The sequence below is a fragment of the Lygodium microphyllum genome, chromosome 6 (genome assembly GCF_053477565.2).
Source record: "Lygodium microphyllum isolate KBCC chromosome 6, Lygodium_microphyllum_v1.1.10, whole genome shotgun sequence".
Taxonomy (NCBI): Eukaryota; Viridiplantae; Streptophyta; class Polypodiopsida; order Schizaeales; family Lygodiaceae; genus Lygodium; species Lygodium microphyllum.
The window spans coordinates 126,706,250-126,725,654 of NC_141140.1; the positions used below are offsets into that span (position 1 = coordinate 126,706,250).

General features: G+C 41.7%; 1 protein-coding gene across 5 annotated transcripts in view; it reads right to left on the reverse strand.

The window, feature by feature from the left end:
* LOC148035097 (FAD-dependent monooxygenase penM-like) overlaps window positions 1-19,405 on the reverse strand; it is a 224,714-nt gene that overhangs the window by 142,538 nt on the left and 62,771 nt on the right. For all 5 annotated transcript variants that reach the window (XR_015691155.1, XM_087680058.1, XM_087680055.1 and 2 more), the window contains exon 3: window positions 8,617-8,826. Coding sequence is in view for 4 of the 5 variants with exons in the window: in XM_087680058.1 (XP_087536184.1) it covers window positions 8,617-8,826 (210 nt within the window). In the remaining variant the exon portion in view is untranslated. The remainder of the gene's footprint in view (window positions 1-8,616; window positions 8,827-19,405) is intronic.

Below are 19,405 nucleotides of genomic sequence, written 5' to 3' on the forward strand. Positions count from 1 at the left end.
GTCCTCTACCTCAAGTGACCAATTTTTAATCTTCTCTGGTGGTACACTACTACATTTACCAGATTTCAGCCTCGACTGCTGTGTTTTGGTGACCAGCGTGTTGCCCTTCATTATTCAGCACTCTCTCATCTCTGACTAGTGGTTACAATACTCAGGATTCATCTCTAATGGACATCACTCTCCGACATTTCATTGCTCTTCCCTTGGGCATTCTGTACACACTTACATTCATTTACAACATTCATTCACTTCAGATTTTCTTCTCTCTGTGTTTGTCTCTATATTTGAGTTTTGTCTTTTGCATTTAGGATTTGAGTTTTGCTTGTCATTGTTTGAGTCTTTGTGTTTCAGTCTTGGTTGTACATGCCGTGTTTCCTCCATAGTTGCCTTTGTACGTCGTACAGACAGGTTCATACGGTACGATTTGTACGGTACCGTACAGTACGTACCCATACGAATTTGTATGTGATTTTGCACCTGTTTAGGCCACATACCTCACCCCACCCCCTTTTCCAGCCATGCACTCTCCTCCCCAGCCCTCTTTGGATTCCTTCTAGCTGGCAGCCCTCTCTTTGACCATTGACCCCTATTTGACTGTTTGAACTTTGACGCTTCTCTCATCTACAAAAGGTGCTCCTCTCCTCCATGCTTCCACACCAATTCAGCAAGCACTTGTGACTTACCATTCTCATCTTCCTCTCTTGGATATAGCCAACTAACGATAGGCATAGGAGTTGGTATCTTCCTCTCTTGGACATGAGCTTCCCAACTAACGATAGGCATAGGAATAGGCATAGGAGTTGGTATCGATAAACCATATAGCCTCATCCATATAGTCATTTGTGAAAACCAACAGTTCTTCTCACCTTTTGCGACTAGCTGTCTAGATAAACTCAATGTGAATCTAGAGTATCTATGGCGTGGGAGCTCCCATAATCTATGCCAAAAGATCATTGCCTTGAAGAGTGCCTCTACCCCAAGCTCTGCTTTGACAATGGGATGTGGGGTGGAGGGCTTACTCCTAATCATGAGTGCTATCATCATAATCAATGGCCTTTCCATGCCATCCTAGCCATCATAATAATCTCTCTCTATTCTGGTTTGATCATGAGTAGGCTTAGGCACTTGTTGTACAAGTTGCAGCCCCATATCTTTGCTCTATATAGTAGTGTAAGTGTGACTAGGGTGTCAAACAACCATAGTTTGATACAGGACTCCTTGAATTGTATGTGAGCACATTGACTCGCGGCTGCCCCTAGTACTACATAGCTCCACGACAAACAAGCCTCTAATACCCCTCTTAGTGAAAATCGTGGGTCAAAGAAGGTGAATCCTAGATAAACATATTCCCTCACATGCTTCACAATGTCTCCTCCAAATGTAAACTCGTATATGGATCTAGTCACGCATCTTGCTTAAGTGTTAAAGACCATGGTTTAGGTCTTCATGAGATGTATTGTGAGGTCTTTGTCTCTACAAAAGACGTGCAAAGCATCTAGGTGGTACTACAATCCCTCTGGTGAGTCTGAAATTAGAACAATATTATTTGTATACAATAATATCGATATTAATACCCTTGCTAGGCTAACTTCGACGACTCCTTCACGATCAATGTAATCAAACAATTCATCTATATATAAACCAAACAATGTGGGTGAAAGTAGGCATCCTTGCTTACCTCCTACTGTATTGTCCTCTATGATAGCCCCCAAAGTGCCCATACATGGCCTTTCTTTATCTTATATAATGCATCAATACCCCATGGTATGCCCTCTAGTAGTCCCATACCTTGCGGTCTTTGCATAATGCATGTGCAAGGCACTATATCCACAAAGCAACAGTAGATTCTCTTGTATCGAGCTCGACCCTCCTCCATAATGGCTCGAAGTGTCTCCTCATGTGATGTGGTCTTCTATCCCTCTCAGTGTAAAGTCCAAAGAGTATAGGGAAGAGAGGGCATCCCTGCTTTACTCTAAGGTCCTAGAGACCCTATCTAAAAGCCCTCCTGAGCATCTCACTCAGCCTATAACAATCATGTACAATGCATAGATGCACCAAATCATGTCCAACGAGATCCCAAGCATTTGCATCCTCTATAGTAGTCTATCTCATGGGAATGTGTGAAAAGCTTTGCAGAAATCCACAAAGTAGCAATAGAGTCTCTTCTTCCTAACCTTTGCTTGCTCAATCATGTCTCTTAGATTGAAGATGTGGTCAAGTGGAGATAACTCTAGCTAAATCCAATCTTTCTTGTAGCCAATCTTCCTCTTTGCATAGGCAATGTGTGGCCCACCATGATAGTCCTAAAGTTTCCAAGATCTAGGGGATCTAGAGACTAGTGTGTGCATGGTCCACTCATTTGGAAAGCATTTTGCCAGAGAGAAAGAAAGAAAGAGTATATTGACATCTATGAAAGGCTAATGTGGTGAGACCAAACCAATATATTCAATGAACTATATTTCCCTTTTGAAAAGATAAAAGGCATGCCTACAAAACTAGCTATTAGGCAATATTCTATAAAAGAATATGATTGTGGTACAAACGTAAATGATACTAATAAAAAGGAGAAGAAAAAAGGATAGAAATACTCCTTTCCTCAATGACATATCCCACTTGGGTAGAAATGTAGCTTTATGTGGCGAAGGTGCCTCGATATCTGTCTCCTGTGGTGCTCAATGATAGCTCTAATCTTTCTATGGTAAGGATATTTGGATCTCCTCCCAAGCCGACATAGGTGTCTTGCTTGGTTGAGTGACAATGCTCTATCCAAGAAAATACCCCCTGACAATGAAGCTCCCTTATGATGTATCCCTACTAGCTATCTGTCAATGATGTGGCCAATCTTGTACTCGACTACATGATAGTGAAAAAACAGTAATAGCCTCTTGTCTGAGTCGACCTATTTGTGGGGGATCCTAGCCCATAGAATAGCCACTCCGTGTCTCTTAAGCTCCAAAAGGGAGAATTGCAAACACCTCTAATCCTCAAACTACATCACTTGTTGCAAAGGACCAAAACCCTCTCGAAACAGATAGTGGTATCTGCTTCGAATATCATAATAAACCATACACCAACAATTGTAATTGCTCCTTTGTCTCTAGCACTCTTATCACAAAGTTGGCACGTGCGGTCTTTTGAATATCATAATAAACCATACACCAACAAATGTAATGCTCCTTTGTCTCTAGCACTCTTATCACAAAGTCGGCATGTGTGGTCTTTTGTCTCCATACCCTCTATCCACTTGTCTCCGTCCTTAGACAATGTGTTGAGATACGAATTTTCCCAAATCGTTGTACATAGCACCATATGGAAGCTGAGTATTCATATAGATCTGCCAAGTGATGAAGTCATCCTCAAAGAGCTAAAGGATATGACTCCAGTAGTGATCATCCTCGTGCCATATGGAGAAAGGTGTCTGATCAAAATCCTCTTTGTATCTGCTCTTAATGTGGGGAAAGGGTCTAATGCACAAAAGATTTAGGGCGATATAGAATATGAGGACACACTGAAAGGCTTCATTTCACATCTTAGGATCCATGCCCATTCCTTCTATTCAAAAAAGAACCAATTCATAGATAGGCACTACATGGTTAATTACCCCTCCCCAATTCTTGGAGGAGAAGATAGGAGTTGGAGTGATACTACAAGTGTACATTAAACGCATACACAACAAAAGTATTTCAAATTGTGGAACCTGAAATATGAAACTTGGAAGCATTGTATTATCAAAATAGTGTATAAAAGTTGAGAGTCAAAACACAAGCCACCTCTTACAAGTATCAAGATTGAACCCCGCAAGCCTTTCGTCCCTGCTCGCCAATCTATCGTTTCTTCCTTCTCCCTGCAGTCCCACCTATCCTTGCCCTCTCTGCTGCTCCAGCATGAAATCTCCCTCTTTGTTCTCAGCCTCTTTGATCCAGCATGCAATCTCCCTCTTTGTTCTCAGCCTCCATGCTTTCTGAATTCCATGTCTTCAGCACACTGCCCCCTTCTTTTTGCCCACCCTACCCTTCTTTTCTTGGCCTTTCTTTCATCATGCCTCCCTTCTCTACACTCCTGATGCCTTCTGAACCCTTTCCTTCTGCCCTTCCCTCCTCCCTCTCAGCCATCTTCCACCTTTCCTCTCTCCTCTCAGCCTTCCTATTCGGCCTCTTGTAACCTCTTCCCATCAGCCTAGACCTCATTCCACGAGGGGCACACTGGTCTCCGAGCAGCAAGTTGTCCTGTGCTGTCTCCTTGCCAAGCCTAAACCTTTCCAAACTTACTCGAATGAGTAAAATGTATGGAAGGCAATACTCAGGAAAGAAAACGATGGAGGATCTTAAGAGCGGCATAAAAAGGACAACAAGGCTCTCTCAATCATTGGACTTAAAAATGATTCTGGGACAGACTCTTTTCAACTTTGTAAACTTTGCACGCTCGAGTCCTAGACTCAATACTTGCAAGGTTAGGAAACGCTCTCTTCCAGATACCCAAACCAATCACGCACCACCCGGGTGACTCGGTCCTTATCAGCCCTGGTTACTCAGCCCATAATGTTGAGGCAGGCGAATCTACACTGGGCAAGTTTATTAATACTGTCCAATTTCAGCAGAACCCCCCACTCCATCCAGTAGCAACAAAACAAGGGAGATCTTTTAAAAATGCCTCTAGTCCTCGCCTTTACCATTGGAGACTCACTAAGCTCCTAGTACTTGAGTGGGCTATCCTTTAGTCCATGTAAATCTTACCATTTTGGAAAAAAGTGCAGATTTAATATTTGTTCCTAGCTTTGTCTTCCCCATCGAACATTGAAGGTTTCATATCTTGATCTCTCATCCTTTCTGGGCTACTACCATCCTTTCTGGGCAACTACCTAAGATGAATATCAGTCGCCCTTACCCTTTTTGACTAAATATCCATATGTTTTCAATTGCGATTTCATAGCGTCCATTGTTTGCATGAACACATACTGATACAATTACATCTCAATGTTATGGGTGGACAGATTGAGATGCAATTGCGTAATCTTTCCAATTTTACTTAGTCCCCATCAATTTCTATTTTGGGACCAGCCATAGGTTGACCCTTTTCACTTTGTATACATTCATCCCTACCCTCCATGATTCATGTAAATGTATCCTCTTTCTTTTTCCATTCCTCAAATCATTACATTGAAATTGAAGAAGAAAAAATCAATTCATGAGTTAAACAAATAGATGATGGAGCCCTCCTTTTTGTCTCAGCTGGATTTTCTAATCCCAAATATTGCAAATCGGCTCAAAGCAATCCTGATATGTCCAAGCCGGCTCAAAGCAATGGGCTCCTCAACAAAGCGGCTTGGCTGCTTCTGTTCTGAGTTGATTTCCAGGTGTCTCTGGCTGAGTACACTATGAAGTCTGCACCAGCTTTGTTGGTTTTCCTTTCTGAGATTGAAACACTAATTTTCGGAGATCTGGGACTGTTTACTGATATAAATGAGGCAAGGGCTGGGACGATAAATTTAAGCTTTTCGCTTGTCCAATTGCTGCCCAGATTCAACACGTGACTTATTCTACTCTTATGAACCTGTTAAAAGCACTCGTGACATTTTTCCCTACTTTTATTGAGTGTCTATAGTAGATGTAGCAACACCTGATGCCCACATTGCCAATTTATAACCGAAAGCAGCATTCAACATTTTTGCATCGCTGAAAGGTGACAGGTGGTTCGGATTTTTTCCAGGAAGTCCTGACTTTTTGGCATTCACAAACAGTTTGGGAGATTGTTTTTTTCTTTTGCTGATTAAAAACTTAAATATTTAAGATGCTTCATCTTGAAGGTCTTCTTGCTCTGATACCAATGACGGATGGGATAAAACAGGTTGCTGGTTTGATCTATACATTAGGGTTTTTGTAGTTGAACAAGAGAGAGGAGTTGGCTGAGCTGTACAATTAACATCCAAGCCACACCATGACCTTATTTTAATGGCTTATGAACCTGGTCCTAATAAGTTGTGTGCACTGTGCATACTTAGCACATCAACCATTTACTTGTCTATAGCCTCTGTACACACATCAACTGGCTAAAGACCATATTTTAAATGGCACAATCCCTTGGGCATACATGTCTTTACGTGTGCTATTAGTCACTGCACCCCTAAATCCTGTGCACATATATTCTATAATACTTACATGGTCACAGATCCTTGAGGTGTTTCCTCGTAAATGTGGATTGTATGTTCGGGTGCGCAAACAAAGAAAATATTGCTTATCACAAGGGATTGTGGACGAGCATGCAAAGTTCACGGAGTATAGAAACTGCTGACAATCACCTCAATGCTCATACTAGTGGTTCATGTTGTTCTTAGCAGGTATAGTGTTATACATAGGAACCATTTGTTCAATCAAATATCCATCACAGATCTCAATTTCAAGAGGATTGCATAGAGTGCTGATCTTTTGTTCCTTGTACCATTTTGTGACCGGCAAAGTAACAATCATAGACTTGCATAGGCACAAAGAGTGGTGGTTATTTGCATTGGGACTAAAGGCCTTTTGCATCCAGTTGCAGCTGGCTAGAGTTTCTACATAATAGGACTATTGTCGAGGATCTGCTTCAAGAAGTGCTTTGGCAGTTTGGGTTATCTTCTCTTTGTCAGTCGAATATAGACAGGTAGAATCTCTAATTATTGTTGAGGGTACCTATACAGTTGGGGCTGAATAGATAGTGGATGACCACCTTGAAAAATACAAGTTTCTGCATCGCTTTGATCAGTTGTGATTTCATGCTGATAGGCCATCGATCATGCGTGATGGAACAACTCTCTTTGAAGAAGGTAGCCATTTTAAGTCAATGTGGTGTACTGACTTCTACTATTTCCAAGTCGATGTGGTGTACTGACTTCTACTATTTTGGCTCTGTTGTGGAATTGTCATCTTTTCTCTCTTGTGGAGGATAGCCACTGTTTTAAAACAAGATATTAATGCACGGCTGCAAGTTTCAACCACAGCTTGAATACTTGCATGACATTTAGCCAGAAATTACCAGAGCTGGGTTTTGCTGGTCAGGGGATGCGCCTTGCTCTTGCAACCCCTCCCTCCCTTGCACTTTTTCCTCAAGGGGAGATCTCAACCTTGAAGGATGGGTCACTCCATCTTGGTGGCCTTTCATGCTTCGACCTCGACATTTTTATCATCCTTGAAGGTTTTACTTGAAGTCCAACATTTGTGTCCTTTGTGTCGACAATGATTCTCTTGCCTTTTCAGTAAGAACCTACATTAAATGGGGATCTAGAGCAAAAGTTCTCAATCAATTTTGAGTGTGTCTACTCCACTGCTGCCACCTGAGATTTTGCAAGGGGATGGTTCCTATAACTCTTGGAAATCATTGTTATGCTTTCTGTAGGCCTGCATTTTCAAATTAGGGGCTGCAACATCATACTACGGGGAAGTTTCAGAAACGGGGGAAATGGAAAGAGCAAAAACCAGAGGCTCAGAGTTTCAGTTAGTTTTGGAAACGGCAGGAGCAGTTTTGGATTTGAGCATTAAATCCATAAATACGTACTTTAGTAGCAATGCACATAACACCATCTACTTAAATTTTACACAAAACTCCAAGCCTTCATGTCACATGAATTTGTGTTCATCTTCTCTCCATCTCTTATATCAAACAAACTGTGGCAAGTTGAGGATTTCAAACCTTCATGTCACTATTTAATAGCTGCAGGTTGTTAGCAAGAGTTGAGAGTTAGTAACACCTTAGTTATGCAAATCTGTCTGTGACCGCTTCCATCCTCTCACTATAGATGGCTTTACCAAAGAGAAATTTCCATGCAAACACATGCAATAAAAGTGTAATTTGAAGGCTAGAATTGAGATCTAAGAACTAAAACACATTGTCAGTTGGCCAAAAACTGAAACACAGGTGGGTAAAGTTGAAGGCCTCTCCCCCCTAAACAAATCCTTCCCCCCCCCCCCCCCCCTCCACCCACCCGCGCCCCCGCCAAACCCAATTTTTATTTATTTATTTATTTATTTATAAAAGTTTGTTCCCAAAACACGTTCCAAGTTTCGGAAACATTCCCAAAACAGGGTTTCCAAAACAGGCATCCAGAATGCCGGTTTGGGTACTATGTGCAATATGCATCAGACAACTTATTAGCCTGCCCTTTTTTTTTCTTTATGTATGAATCCTAGCTACTTGGCAAACCTCTGATGGCTTCATTGGCTCATTGGGAGGTATCACTTCAAGCTCAATAAGCAGGGCCCTTCCCTGCTGTCCACGGAGCTCCCATGGGCCTCTTTTGTGCCCTCAAGAATCCCCTCACACCTTAAATTTCAGCCTACTTTTTATATGCCAAAGATAAACTGCTGCCTTCAGGAATTTCATATGTAGCTGCAACTTCAGGCCAGATTCATTTGAAATTTGATAGGTATGATATGAAAGTTTATTCCTGTAGGAAGCAATTATTACATCATTCAGCTAGAAATTGGTCAGTTTCATTAACATACATTCACACATATGTGCCCAGTTTTTTCAGCAACTATCAATGTACATAGGAACTAGGTGTGCATATAGTTACCAACATATGACAAATGTCCTCCTACATGTATAAACAACTTGGTATCAAAAGATAAAGAAAAGTTGTCATACTTGAATTACATTCACACATTCAAAACCAGTGTGTTTGCAGTCATCAGGTAAAAACTCAGAAAGTATTTGCAATGCATCCCGCCAAAGGATGCCAATGACCGGTTGGCCAAACTTCTGCTCCATCTGTGTGGCAAGGCTCCATTCTCCAATCCTTGAGCCATCTGGGTAGACAATGGTTGCAGGTGCATTTTCCAAGCCACATGATCGCATCTGCAAAACATTATCCAAGTTCAATGTGATTGAACACCAACAGGAAAACATCTAGCCAATGTTGCCAGAACTAGACCATGAATCCTACATTACTTTATTCCTGCAAAATAGTATGTGTTTTTCTGGCTAATAACATGATCAGCTCAGCACCAAAAGTTAAACACAATTCTATGCAAAAACTTCTTAATATATGTCATTCAGAATCAGCTTAATAACATTCTCTATCCATGAGGCAGACAGTTGCCCAAACTTCCTCGCACATAGTGATCAAAGATGCCTTTAGGCGACTGGCATAGATCTCAAAAAACTAGTTGGTGAGACCATCCCAACCTAGGCTTTTGTCCTTGGGTAACTTCAGCAAAACATCCATCACCTCATCCTCAGAAATGTCAATCTCTAAACTTGCTATGTCAAGCAAGACTTGATCTTGGATCAAGTCACAAAATATAGACTTGGCAAAGGTAGTTTTGTCCATATGGGTTGCTACGACCCAAGTACATCCATGGCCGATGGGCTGCATCAATTCCAAGAGAGACTTCTTGGTCCAAGGAAGTGAGGGCATAAAATATGAGACAATACTAATCATGATAGATTGGGCTACTTTTAGCCACACATGAAGAGGCCAACCTTGAGATTTCCAATGCATAAACCTATCATGAACTCAAGAGTGTGAGAGAGGATGGCAGGATCAAAGCTCAACATAGAAAACAATAGACAGTGTGAGAGTGAAGCACAACACCCAATGCAATAGACTAAAAGAGTGTAAGCTGAAAGTACAAGGTAGAACCCTTTAACCTTCGAGTTGTAGGGGGTGTTCACACCCGAACACAGTAAGTGCCCATAAGTGTGTGTCATAAGCACATACAAAATAATACCATAAGTCTGGGGGAAGAAACCTCTCCTACCGAGAGTAAAAGTGTCCCAGTGTCCTACTGATCACCGACACTCCTATGTGAACCTAGGCGTTAAGTGAGGCGTGAGTGAAATACCCAACAAAGAGGACATTCAATCAAGCAGAGTTTGAGGTGCCACATCCACACAAATGGGATATCCCAAGTACCAACTTATTTCACCTTTAGAGATCTACCAACCCAATACTTGCAAATCAATCTCCGTACAAGAAATCAGTGTAGATTTCGAAGCATTGATATGAAGCCCCAAAGCTTAACTAAACACAGTCCAAATAGTCATTAGCCGATTCACATTGGTCTAATCAGCCTTAAGAAACATAAAGGAATCATCTGCTAAAGATTGGCCCAAAAGTTGAGTACCACTAGGAAGAGTCAAACCAACAATCTCCCCATCATCAACAAGCCTATCCAACAAAGAGAGCATCGGATAAGTAACCAATGCAAACTATAAAGGACCAAGAGGGCATTCTTGATGAAGAGAACAAGTCAAAGCAATCTCATCTATGAATCGCGACCCCCCCCCCCCAAAAAAAAAGTGCAATATAAGCCATAGCATCACCACGGATGGTATCAATAAGAGAAGGCATCCAAGGACCAAAACCCATGGTAGACACTAACTATCGTAGAAAAGATCAACATGATCAAAATCCTTTTCAATATCTAGCTAGATCCTAACAACCTGCTAGCCAAAGGCTGTTGGGATATAAAGGCCCGGTAACCTCCGTGTATATAGTGCACGCACATTGTACATGTGAACGCACCCTTTACATGCCCTAAGTATAAATACATTTTATTCTTTGTGTACCAACACATTGTTGGTACACTCTTATCATCTCGGACTTTTCACTCTGCTCAAACTCTCTCAAGCCATCACACTCACTGGTTCACTCTTGCTCGACCTCCATCACTCTCTGTTGTGCCCCCCTCCAGTTTCAACAACTCGTATCAGAGCTTAAGGTTCTGTGTATGCTTCCCAACTCGAACGCGACCTTCAGCAGGCAAGCGACAAGCAAAGTCAACTGGTAGCAAACGTGCAGACAAGACCAGGCGGCACTGGGCAGTGGGCATGGATCAAGCACCTGCTACTGCGCATGGTCAAGACGTGCAGGCGACGACTGGAACGATGTGACGTGCAAGCAACCTCTGTAGGCGGTTCGTGTGACGAGCGACAGGCAGGCGGCGCCGGCAGACAAGCGCGTCAGTCAAACGTGACGGGGTCGCGTGACCGTTCGTGACCTGGACAGGCAGGCGACGTGGACAGGCGGGCGACGTGACGCGACAAGGGTCAACAGACCCCCCCATTAGTTCCTTCGTTTTTTTTTTCAAAAAACAAATCAATTTTTTCTCTAATCCCCTCATTACCACTTGCCTTGGCAGGTGTTCACACACCAAAGGCACAATTTCAAAATCTGTGCAAATCGAGCCACAAAATTTGGGGCTTTTCCCAGATTTGGCATCATTCATGCCTGTCAGTGACTTTTGAGTCAGAAATTGCAGACATCGCGAGCGGTGACCTCAATTAAATTGGGGATTTTGCAAATTTTGTCAAAATTTTGCCCTTTTGGGTAAAGTTTCCTGACATTGGATCCCAGAAATTTGGGCTTTTCAAGTATTGGCAAAGCTTTACTTAGCTTGGTCAGATTGACTAACATTCATGCAATTTTGGACTTGAAATTTTGGGGGTTTGCACAGAATTTGGTAAACTTCTGCATCTTTTGCCCGTGCAATGGCTGGTTAATGTACAAACAGCAGAGATTTATTTCTGGTTGAGGAAAAACAGCAGGTATTTTGTTGGTTCAGCTTGTGTTCGTGATAAAATGGCTGCAACTTCTTCCAGTTCAGACATCAAGAGTTTGATGGAGATCAAACGGTTTGATGGTCATGGCTTTGACCTTTGGAAAGACCATATGCAGGGCATTTTGTTCCTGAAGGATTGTGAGGATGCTTTACAGGAAGATAAACCCGCACTAATGTCTGATGCAGATTGGGCCAGAGTGAATAAAAAGGCTGTGGCTTACATAGAGATAGGTGTCACTGATGATATTCTGACAGACATTAAGGGTTTAGACACAGGTTATGCAATATGGGAGAAGCTGAAGACTACTTATGAGATCACCACACCTATTAATCAGGTGCATTTAATGCGCAAGTTGATGAATATGCGACTAGATGAGACAAAGCCTGCAACTGAGCACTTGAGTGCATTTACAGGGATTCTAAATCAGCTCAAAGATGCAAACTTGGACTTTGATGATAAGTTGAGAGCGATCTTTTTTATCATGACACTGCCGGACTCGTGGGAAACCTTGGTGGTTTCACTCAGCAATAACCCCAATCTCTCATATGATGGGGTGAGGGGTTCTATCTTGAATGAAGAAATCAGACGTATGTCTAGTGGAGAAGGCAGCAACTCAGCTTATAATGTAAAAGGCATGACTGAAAAGAAAAATGCATATGCAGAGCACAGAAACAGGAGCAAGAGCAAAGGAAAGGATAAGAGTGACATTACTTGCTATCATTGTGGTCGGAAGGGCCACAAGAAACCTGATTGCAGGTACTACAAGAAGGAACATGAGAGAAAGAAGAATATAGAAGATAAAAAGAAGAAAGAAGAAAAGACAGATGCATTGGAGACATCTAAAGGCAAAGAAAAGGCCAATGTGGCCTCTAGTGTGGTCATAGAGGAGCTTTCAGATACAGAGGTTGATGTATTTTGTGCAATTGATTATGTCAGAAGATAAAAAGAAGAAAGAAGAAAAGACAGATACATTGGAGACATCCAAAGGCAAAGAAAAGGCCAATGTGGCCTCTAGTGTGGTCATAGAGTAGCTTTCAGATACAGAGGCTGATGTATTATGTGCAATTGATTATGATGCCCTTGTATGTCACATGCAGGATATGTAGATTACCAAGGCTGATATGATTGATGCACTCTTGTCTATTGATGATGGTGTCACTCAGACTTGGATTATAGACTCTAGTACCTCTTTCCATGTAACTCCTTGCTTGGAGTGTTTTGCTATGTTCAATGCAGGCAGTTATGGAAAGGTGTACCTTGGAAATAACCATGCTTGTAGCATTGATGGGATTGGTACCGTACAGTTGTCTTTAGACAATGGTCAAGAGCTTGTGTTAAAAGATGTCAGATATGTGTCTAGTATTAAAAAGAGTTTACTGTTTGTTGGTCAACTTAATTTGCATGGCTAAACCACACTGTTTGGTGGTGGTTTGTGGAAAGTGAAAAAGGGTTCCATGCTAATTGCAAAAGGAACCAAGAAGGGCACATTGTATTGTTTGCACTGTAAAGCCTTGAATGGCAAGTTTCTTGCAGTTGCTAAAATTTGCAGCCACTTGGAGTTATGGCATAAGAGATTAGGCCATATGAGCCAAAAAGGACTTGATGTCCTTACCTCTCTGAAGAGGATTGATGAAAAAGGCTCTAAACTTGATTTTTGTAATGAATGTCAATTTGGAAAGCAAATAAAAATTTATTTTTACTCTAGTGTCTCTCGTAAGTCCAATGTCTTGGACTTAGTGCATTCAAATGTATGTAGTATGGCTGTGAAATCATTGGGTGGTACTGCATATTTTATCTTCTTTATTGATGACTGTTGCAAGAAGATTTGGGTATACTTGCTGAAAAAGAAAAGTGATGTGTTTGCTGTTTTTAAAACTTTTCATGCATTTGTGACCACTCAGACACATAGAAAGTTGAAATGCTTGCGAGCTGATAATGGGGGTGAGTTCACATCGACTGAATTCAAGTCCTTTTGTGACTTGCATGGTATTAAGAGAGAGCTTACACCCCTTCTTCAAATGGGGTGGCTGAAAGATATAACAGGACTTTATGTGAAAGAGTGCGGTGCATGCTGTCCACTGCTAATCTCCCTCATGCATTTTGGGGAGAGGCACTCAAAACTGTGGTTCACATTTGCAACCGCTCTCCAAACAGGTCCTTAAATAATGGCATCCCTGAAGAGGTTTAGTCTGGCAAATCGGGCTCATATGACCATTTACGCACTTTTGGCTGTGATGCCTTTGTGCATGTTAGGAATGAACTGAGGAATAAACTTGACCCAAAATCTACCAAAGGCATCTTCATGGGCTATGGTGATGAGGGTGAATTTGGCTACAGAGTGTGGTTACCTCAATCCAAGAAAATTATTTGCAGCCGTAATGTTGTGTTTAATGAGGCAATTTTGCTAAAAGGCACTCTAGCCTCTAATGAAGATCTAAAAAATGTAAAATTTCAGAGTTTGTAGCCACCCATTACTTCAGAAAATGAGCCTCAAGGTGCTGTACCACAGGCTGAAACTGATGATCAGCCGGTTACTTTTGAGCCAAATGATGATGGACAGCAAATAGAAGCACAAGGAGGTCATGGACAGCAAGATAGGCTTCCTGATTATGAAAATGCAGGTGCTGGAAATGAAATTGAAGGTGCTATACAACATGAACAGCATGCTGAAAATGGTTTACAGCAGCAAATGAATGCTGAAAATAATATACCTCCTGATGTAGACCCAATTCCTGACAATGTTGATCATTGGGTACGCAGGTCTACACGCGTAAGAAGGCAACCACATAGGTTTGACCCCTCCTTGCATTATGTGATGCTTACAGATGAGGGTGAGCCTCTTACATACAAAGAGGCCAAGTCATGTGAGTTCAGCAGTAAGAGCTAGCTATGCAGGAAGAGATTAAATCTCTATATGCAAATGATACTTGGGATCTTGTGTTATTACCAAAGGAAAGAAAGCCACTTCCAAACAAATGGGTGTACAAAGTCAAGACAGTTGATGGGAAACCCAAGTACAAGGCAAGGCTAGTAGCCAAAGGTTATGCACAAAAGGAAGGGATTGACTTCCAAGAGGTTTTCTCACTTGTTGTGAAGATGACCACTTTACGTGTGCTTTTTGCTCTTACTGCTGTTTTGGATTTAGAGCTGTATCAAATGGATGTAAAAACAGCTTTCTTGCATGGTGACATTGATAAGAAAATCTACATGAAACAGCTCGAGGGCTTTGTAGTTCCTGGAAAAGAACAGATGGTGTGCAAGCTAAAACGCAGCCTTTATGGGTTGAAGCAAGCACCACAGCAGTGGTACAAAAAGTTTGATACTTTTATGCTATCTCATGAGTTTACACGCACCATGCAGATCATTGCTTGTACATGAAAAGGATACATATGGCAGCCCCATAATACTTGTTTTGTATGTGGATGATATGTTACTAGCAGGGAAAAGAAAGACTAGCTTGGATGCTCTAAAAAATCAGTTGAAATCAACTTTCTCCATGAAAGATTTGAGGAATGCAGAGCATATTTGGGCATGAGGATTCGTAGAGATAGAATGCAGAAATTGTTGTTTTTATCTCAAGAAAAGTACATTGGAAAGGTACAGGACAGATTTAACATGGCTAAAGCTAAGCCTTTTGGAGTACCCTTACCTCCTTATCTCAAGCTTAGCAAAGCCAACAACCCCAAAGATGACGTGGAAGCAACTGCTATGAAGGGAGTTCCTTATACATCAGCTTGTGGCTCTCTTATGTATGCTATGGTTGCTACTCATCAAGACATTGCTCATACAGTGGGAGTTGTTAGCAGGTTTATGTCAAATCCTAGCAAAGCACATTGGGAGGTTGTCAAGTGCATTCTTCAATACCTTAAGGGTGCACAAAGAAAAAGTATTTACTATGGGTAGGGTGCACTTAGTTTGCAGGGTTATTGTGATGCAGACATGGCAGGTGACTTGGACACTCGTAGGTCCACCAACGGGTATGTCTTTACAGTTGTTGGTGGGGCTGTTTCTTGGTGTTCCAGGTTGCAAAACATTGTTGCACTGAGTACCACTGAAACTGAATACATATCAGCTACTGAAGCTTCTAAGGAAGCTATATGGTTGAGCAGGCTTATAGATGATCTCGGCATCTCTATGGGTACTGCAGTTTTGGGATGTGATAGCCAGAGTGCAGTGTATCTGGCTAAGAATGCCATGTATCATTCATGCACAAAGCATATAGATGTGCGATATCACTTCATCAAACAGATTCTAGAAGATGGTCAAATCACATTGACCAAGATTAAAACACAAGATAACCCTGTTGTTGGGATATAAAGACCCAGTAATCTCCGTGTATATAGTACACGCACATTGTACATGTGAACGCATCCTTTACATGCCCTAAGTATAAATACATTTTATTCTTTGTGTACCAACGCATTGGTTGTACACTCTTATCGTCTCAGACTTTACACTCTGCTCAAACTCTCTCAAGCCGTCACACTCACTGGTTCACTCCTGCTCGACCTCCATCACTCTTTGATGTGTCCCCCTCCACTTTCAACAAAGGCTTTGGCATAATCAATCCCCATTTGAACATTCAAAATATTATGTATGATGTTCCATCCCTTAATGAAACCAAACTAGCATGGATGAATCAATTGCATAAACATTTTTTGCGATCTGTTGACAATGACTTCGAAAAACGTTTTGTACAATGAACCCATAATAGAAATGGATCTCCCCTATTTCAAATGAATAACTGCAATCTTCCAATCCCAACACCATAGTAATAGGGGATGGCCATTTCCTAGCTTCCCGTCACTATACCATCCGGAGTCGGTGGATCTTTGAGCTATTCCACATGGACTGAAAAAAGCTCATTAGGGAGGCTATCCCAACTAGGGTGTTTCCTACATGTTAAATGGGATAGCACATCCTTCAATTCAGCCTCTGTAATATCGTCCTCCATCAAATCTACCCATTCAAGCTTAACCTGATTTCAGACCAGTCACAAATGTATCGACGAGTAAAATGAATAGCATCAAAAAGAGCTTCATGTGGACCCAACCAAGATTTATTAGTACTCAAGGCACGTCTGAGTAAGAGATGCAAGCTCAATAACCATGTCACCCTATTTGTTCATCAAATGCACAACATTTTCCTGAGCATATTTTTGGTGTAGACAAGCAAAAGAAATGATGAGTCTAGAAAGTATCATCATGCAAAGCATCCAGATAAGCTAGTAATTTATAATTAGGATATTCCTCCTCTTGAAGAGCCTGGATTCTGCATTTCAACAGTTTAGAACATGCGACCAACTCATCAAAGGTATCCCTAGCCTATTGCCTAGACACCAAATGTTCTACAAAGATTGCAAATGCTGCAATTCAGCATGAAAAGCAGATGCATGATGGATACCATATTCTAAGGACAAAGCATATGCTTTATCCCTAAAGACGGAACATTCATTGAGACCCCTAAATAGAACCTGCATGCTAAATGCAGCAATTAGTTGTACATGTGCCCCAAAACATGATCGTTCAGCAGAATATGATTGAAAATCAAAGGTAGGCAAGCAAGCAGAGCCTTGAAGGCCAACATCATCCAATGAGTCATTTCCAAAACCAAGGGATAATGAATGATGTTTCTCCACCCACATATAAATCACTACTAGAAGATCTCAAGAGGACAACTGCCTCCGACAAGCATCAGACCTCAAATAAAAATCAAAAGCACTTTTATCGACTACTCCAGCTATTGGAGACACATGAGATGATTGAGGTTGAGCGTAAAATCCCTTATCTCTGCCTCGAAAGTGTACATGACATTATTAGAATTCGAATAAATAGGAATCAAACGGGATTCTTGTCAAGCATGTGTTTAATCACACTAATCCAAGAAGTGTCCTTCAACGCCTATTCTTGGTAGGCAAGATGCGACTCGCCTACAAGCATAGCCTAGAGCAAAGTTGTATTCTCATTTCCACGTAGATCAAGAGCACAAGGGGAAAGACACATTGCTACGGAGGGACATCCCGGGGTTCATGCTCCTGCATATCTACCTCAAGATCCAAACCACACTGTAAAATTTCAAGACCATGATCACATTCAAAAACAGAATAGCCCAACTGGCCACATCTAAAAGAATGTCATGCAAAAGTCCCCCATTTGGACTCAAAGACCAATGAATTTTATTGGGCCGCGGTTTTCCGATATCCCAAAGCATGCACGCTTTATTTCTATTAACAAGAGGCCAAACAAGGCTCCACCAAGATCTAGCCAAGAGATCTCAATATTTCCACGTAGATCAAGAGCACAAGGGGAAAGACACATTGCTACAGAGGGACATCCTGGGGTTCATGCTCCTGCATATCTGACTCAAGATCCAAACCACGCTATAAAATTTCAAGACCATGATCACATTCAAAAACAGAATGGCCCAACTGGCCACATCTAAAACAATGTCATGCAAAAGTCACCCATTTCGACTCAAAAACCAATTAATTTTATTGGGCAGAGGTTTTCCAGTATCCCAAAGCATGCAGGCTCTATTTCTATTAACAAGAGGCCAAACAAGGCTCCACCAAGATCTATCCAAGAGATCTCAATACAAGAGGAAGGAATCGCCAAAGGTCAAAAGGGAAATTAACCACTTCCACCCAAATTGGGCATGTCTACCTAAGAGCGTCCTAAAATTCCTCCATGGACCTCCATGGGACCGCATGCACCAATTGCCCAATCCATAATCAGAGGGATACACTACATTATCCATGCACAACCATCCAATGTACGAAAGAGTATCTCAAAGAAGCCATTCAGTCCATCATAAATATCCTCCACAAGAGGGGTTTGCACATGCTCTGAATCATCATTCTAATACACATCATCACTCAAAAGCATTGACTATAATAGGGAGAATGAAAGGAGTCCTTCCCATAAAATAAAATATAGTTTCCCTCTCATGGAAGGTAGAAATCTATTGTAATACTATTTCTGTCCCCATGACAGCCACTGCATGATCACCATTTGGTTCAATAGTTCGCTTTGCCTTCATTCACACCTGCATAGTCATTCATGAGATTATTAGCACTTACAAGCATATACTGAAAATACACATTTGTCTGCGAGTGAGGTGTACATGCAACCTACTGAGGCATCTCTGGAACACCAAAAACCAGAAGATCTGATGTCAGCTCTTGCAATGTTTGTCCATCTCGTCTCGTTCCACTGGCTCATGAAAATCTTCTGCTAAAGTGTCAACATTATGTCCACCAATTCTTTCTTCCCCTTCTTGAGTTCGCTGATCAAGGAAATCCACATCTATACCACAAGACACATGCATGTTGCCTAGGCCAGAGCCCCAGTCTATGTTTACGACTGCAGAGACACTGCAATCTGCTCTTTCTCTCTCAATGTCACCAAAGTCTAGGCACCTGACTGTGTCTCTGCCTGTGCGTGGGACCTGCACCTGGCTGTACCGAAGCAGGTCTATATTACAGCATACCTACTTATCAGATTGATTGACTAAGAAATTGATTTTGCAACCACAGGCTTGGCCTGTCTGCTAGTTACAATACCCTATATGTAGTCAACTTCCCACAAGGTGAGTCAACACAATCACTGTCTAGGAAAATCTCATTGCACAGGGCTGCCTGCTTGCCAGGTGAGTCAGCACGATCACTAGCTAGGAAGATTTGGTTCCACATGACTCATTTCAAGCTCACGCTAGTTGCACAAGACTAATTTCAGGATCCCGCTTTTCTTCTCTAGTCATAGCATTGGATGATAGCTATTTTGGGACTTGGGGTAACTCCCTGACTTTTAGATGTTAAATTTTGGTCTCATAGGCTTATTTGGCCTTTTGTGATGGTAATATCACTTTCTTT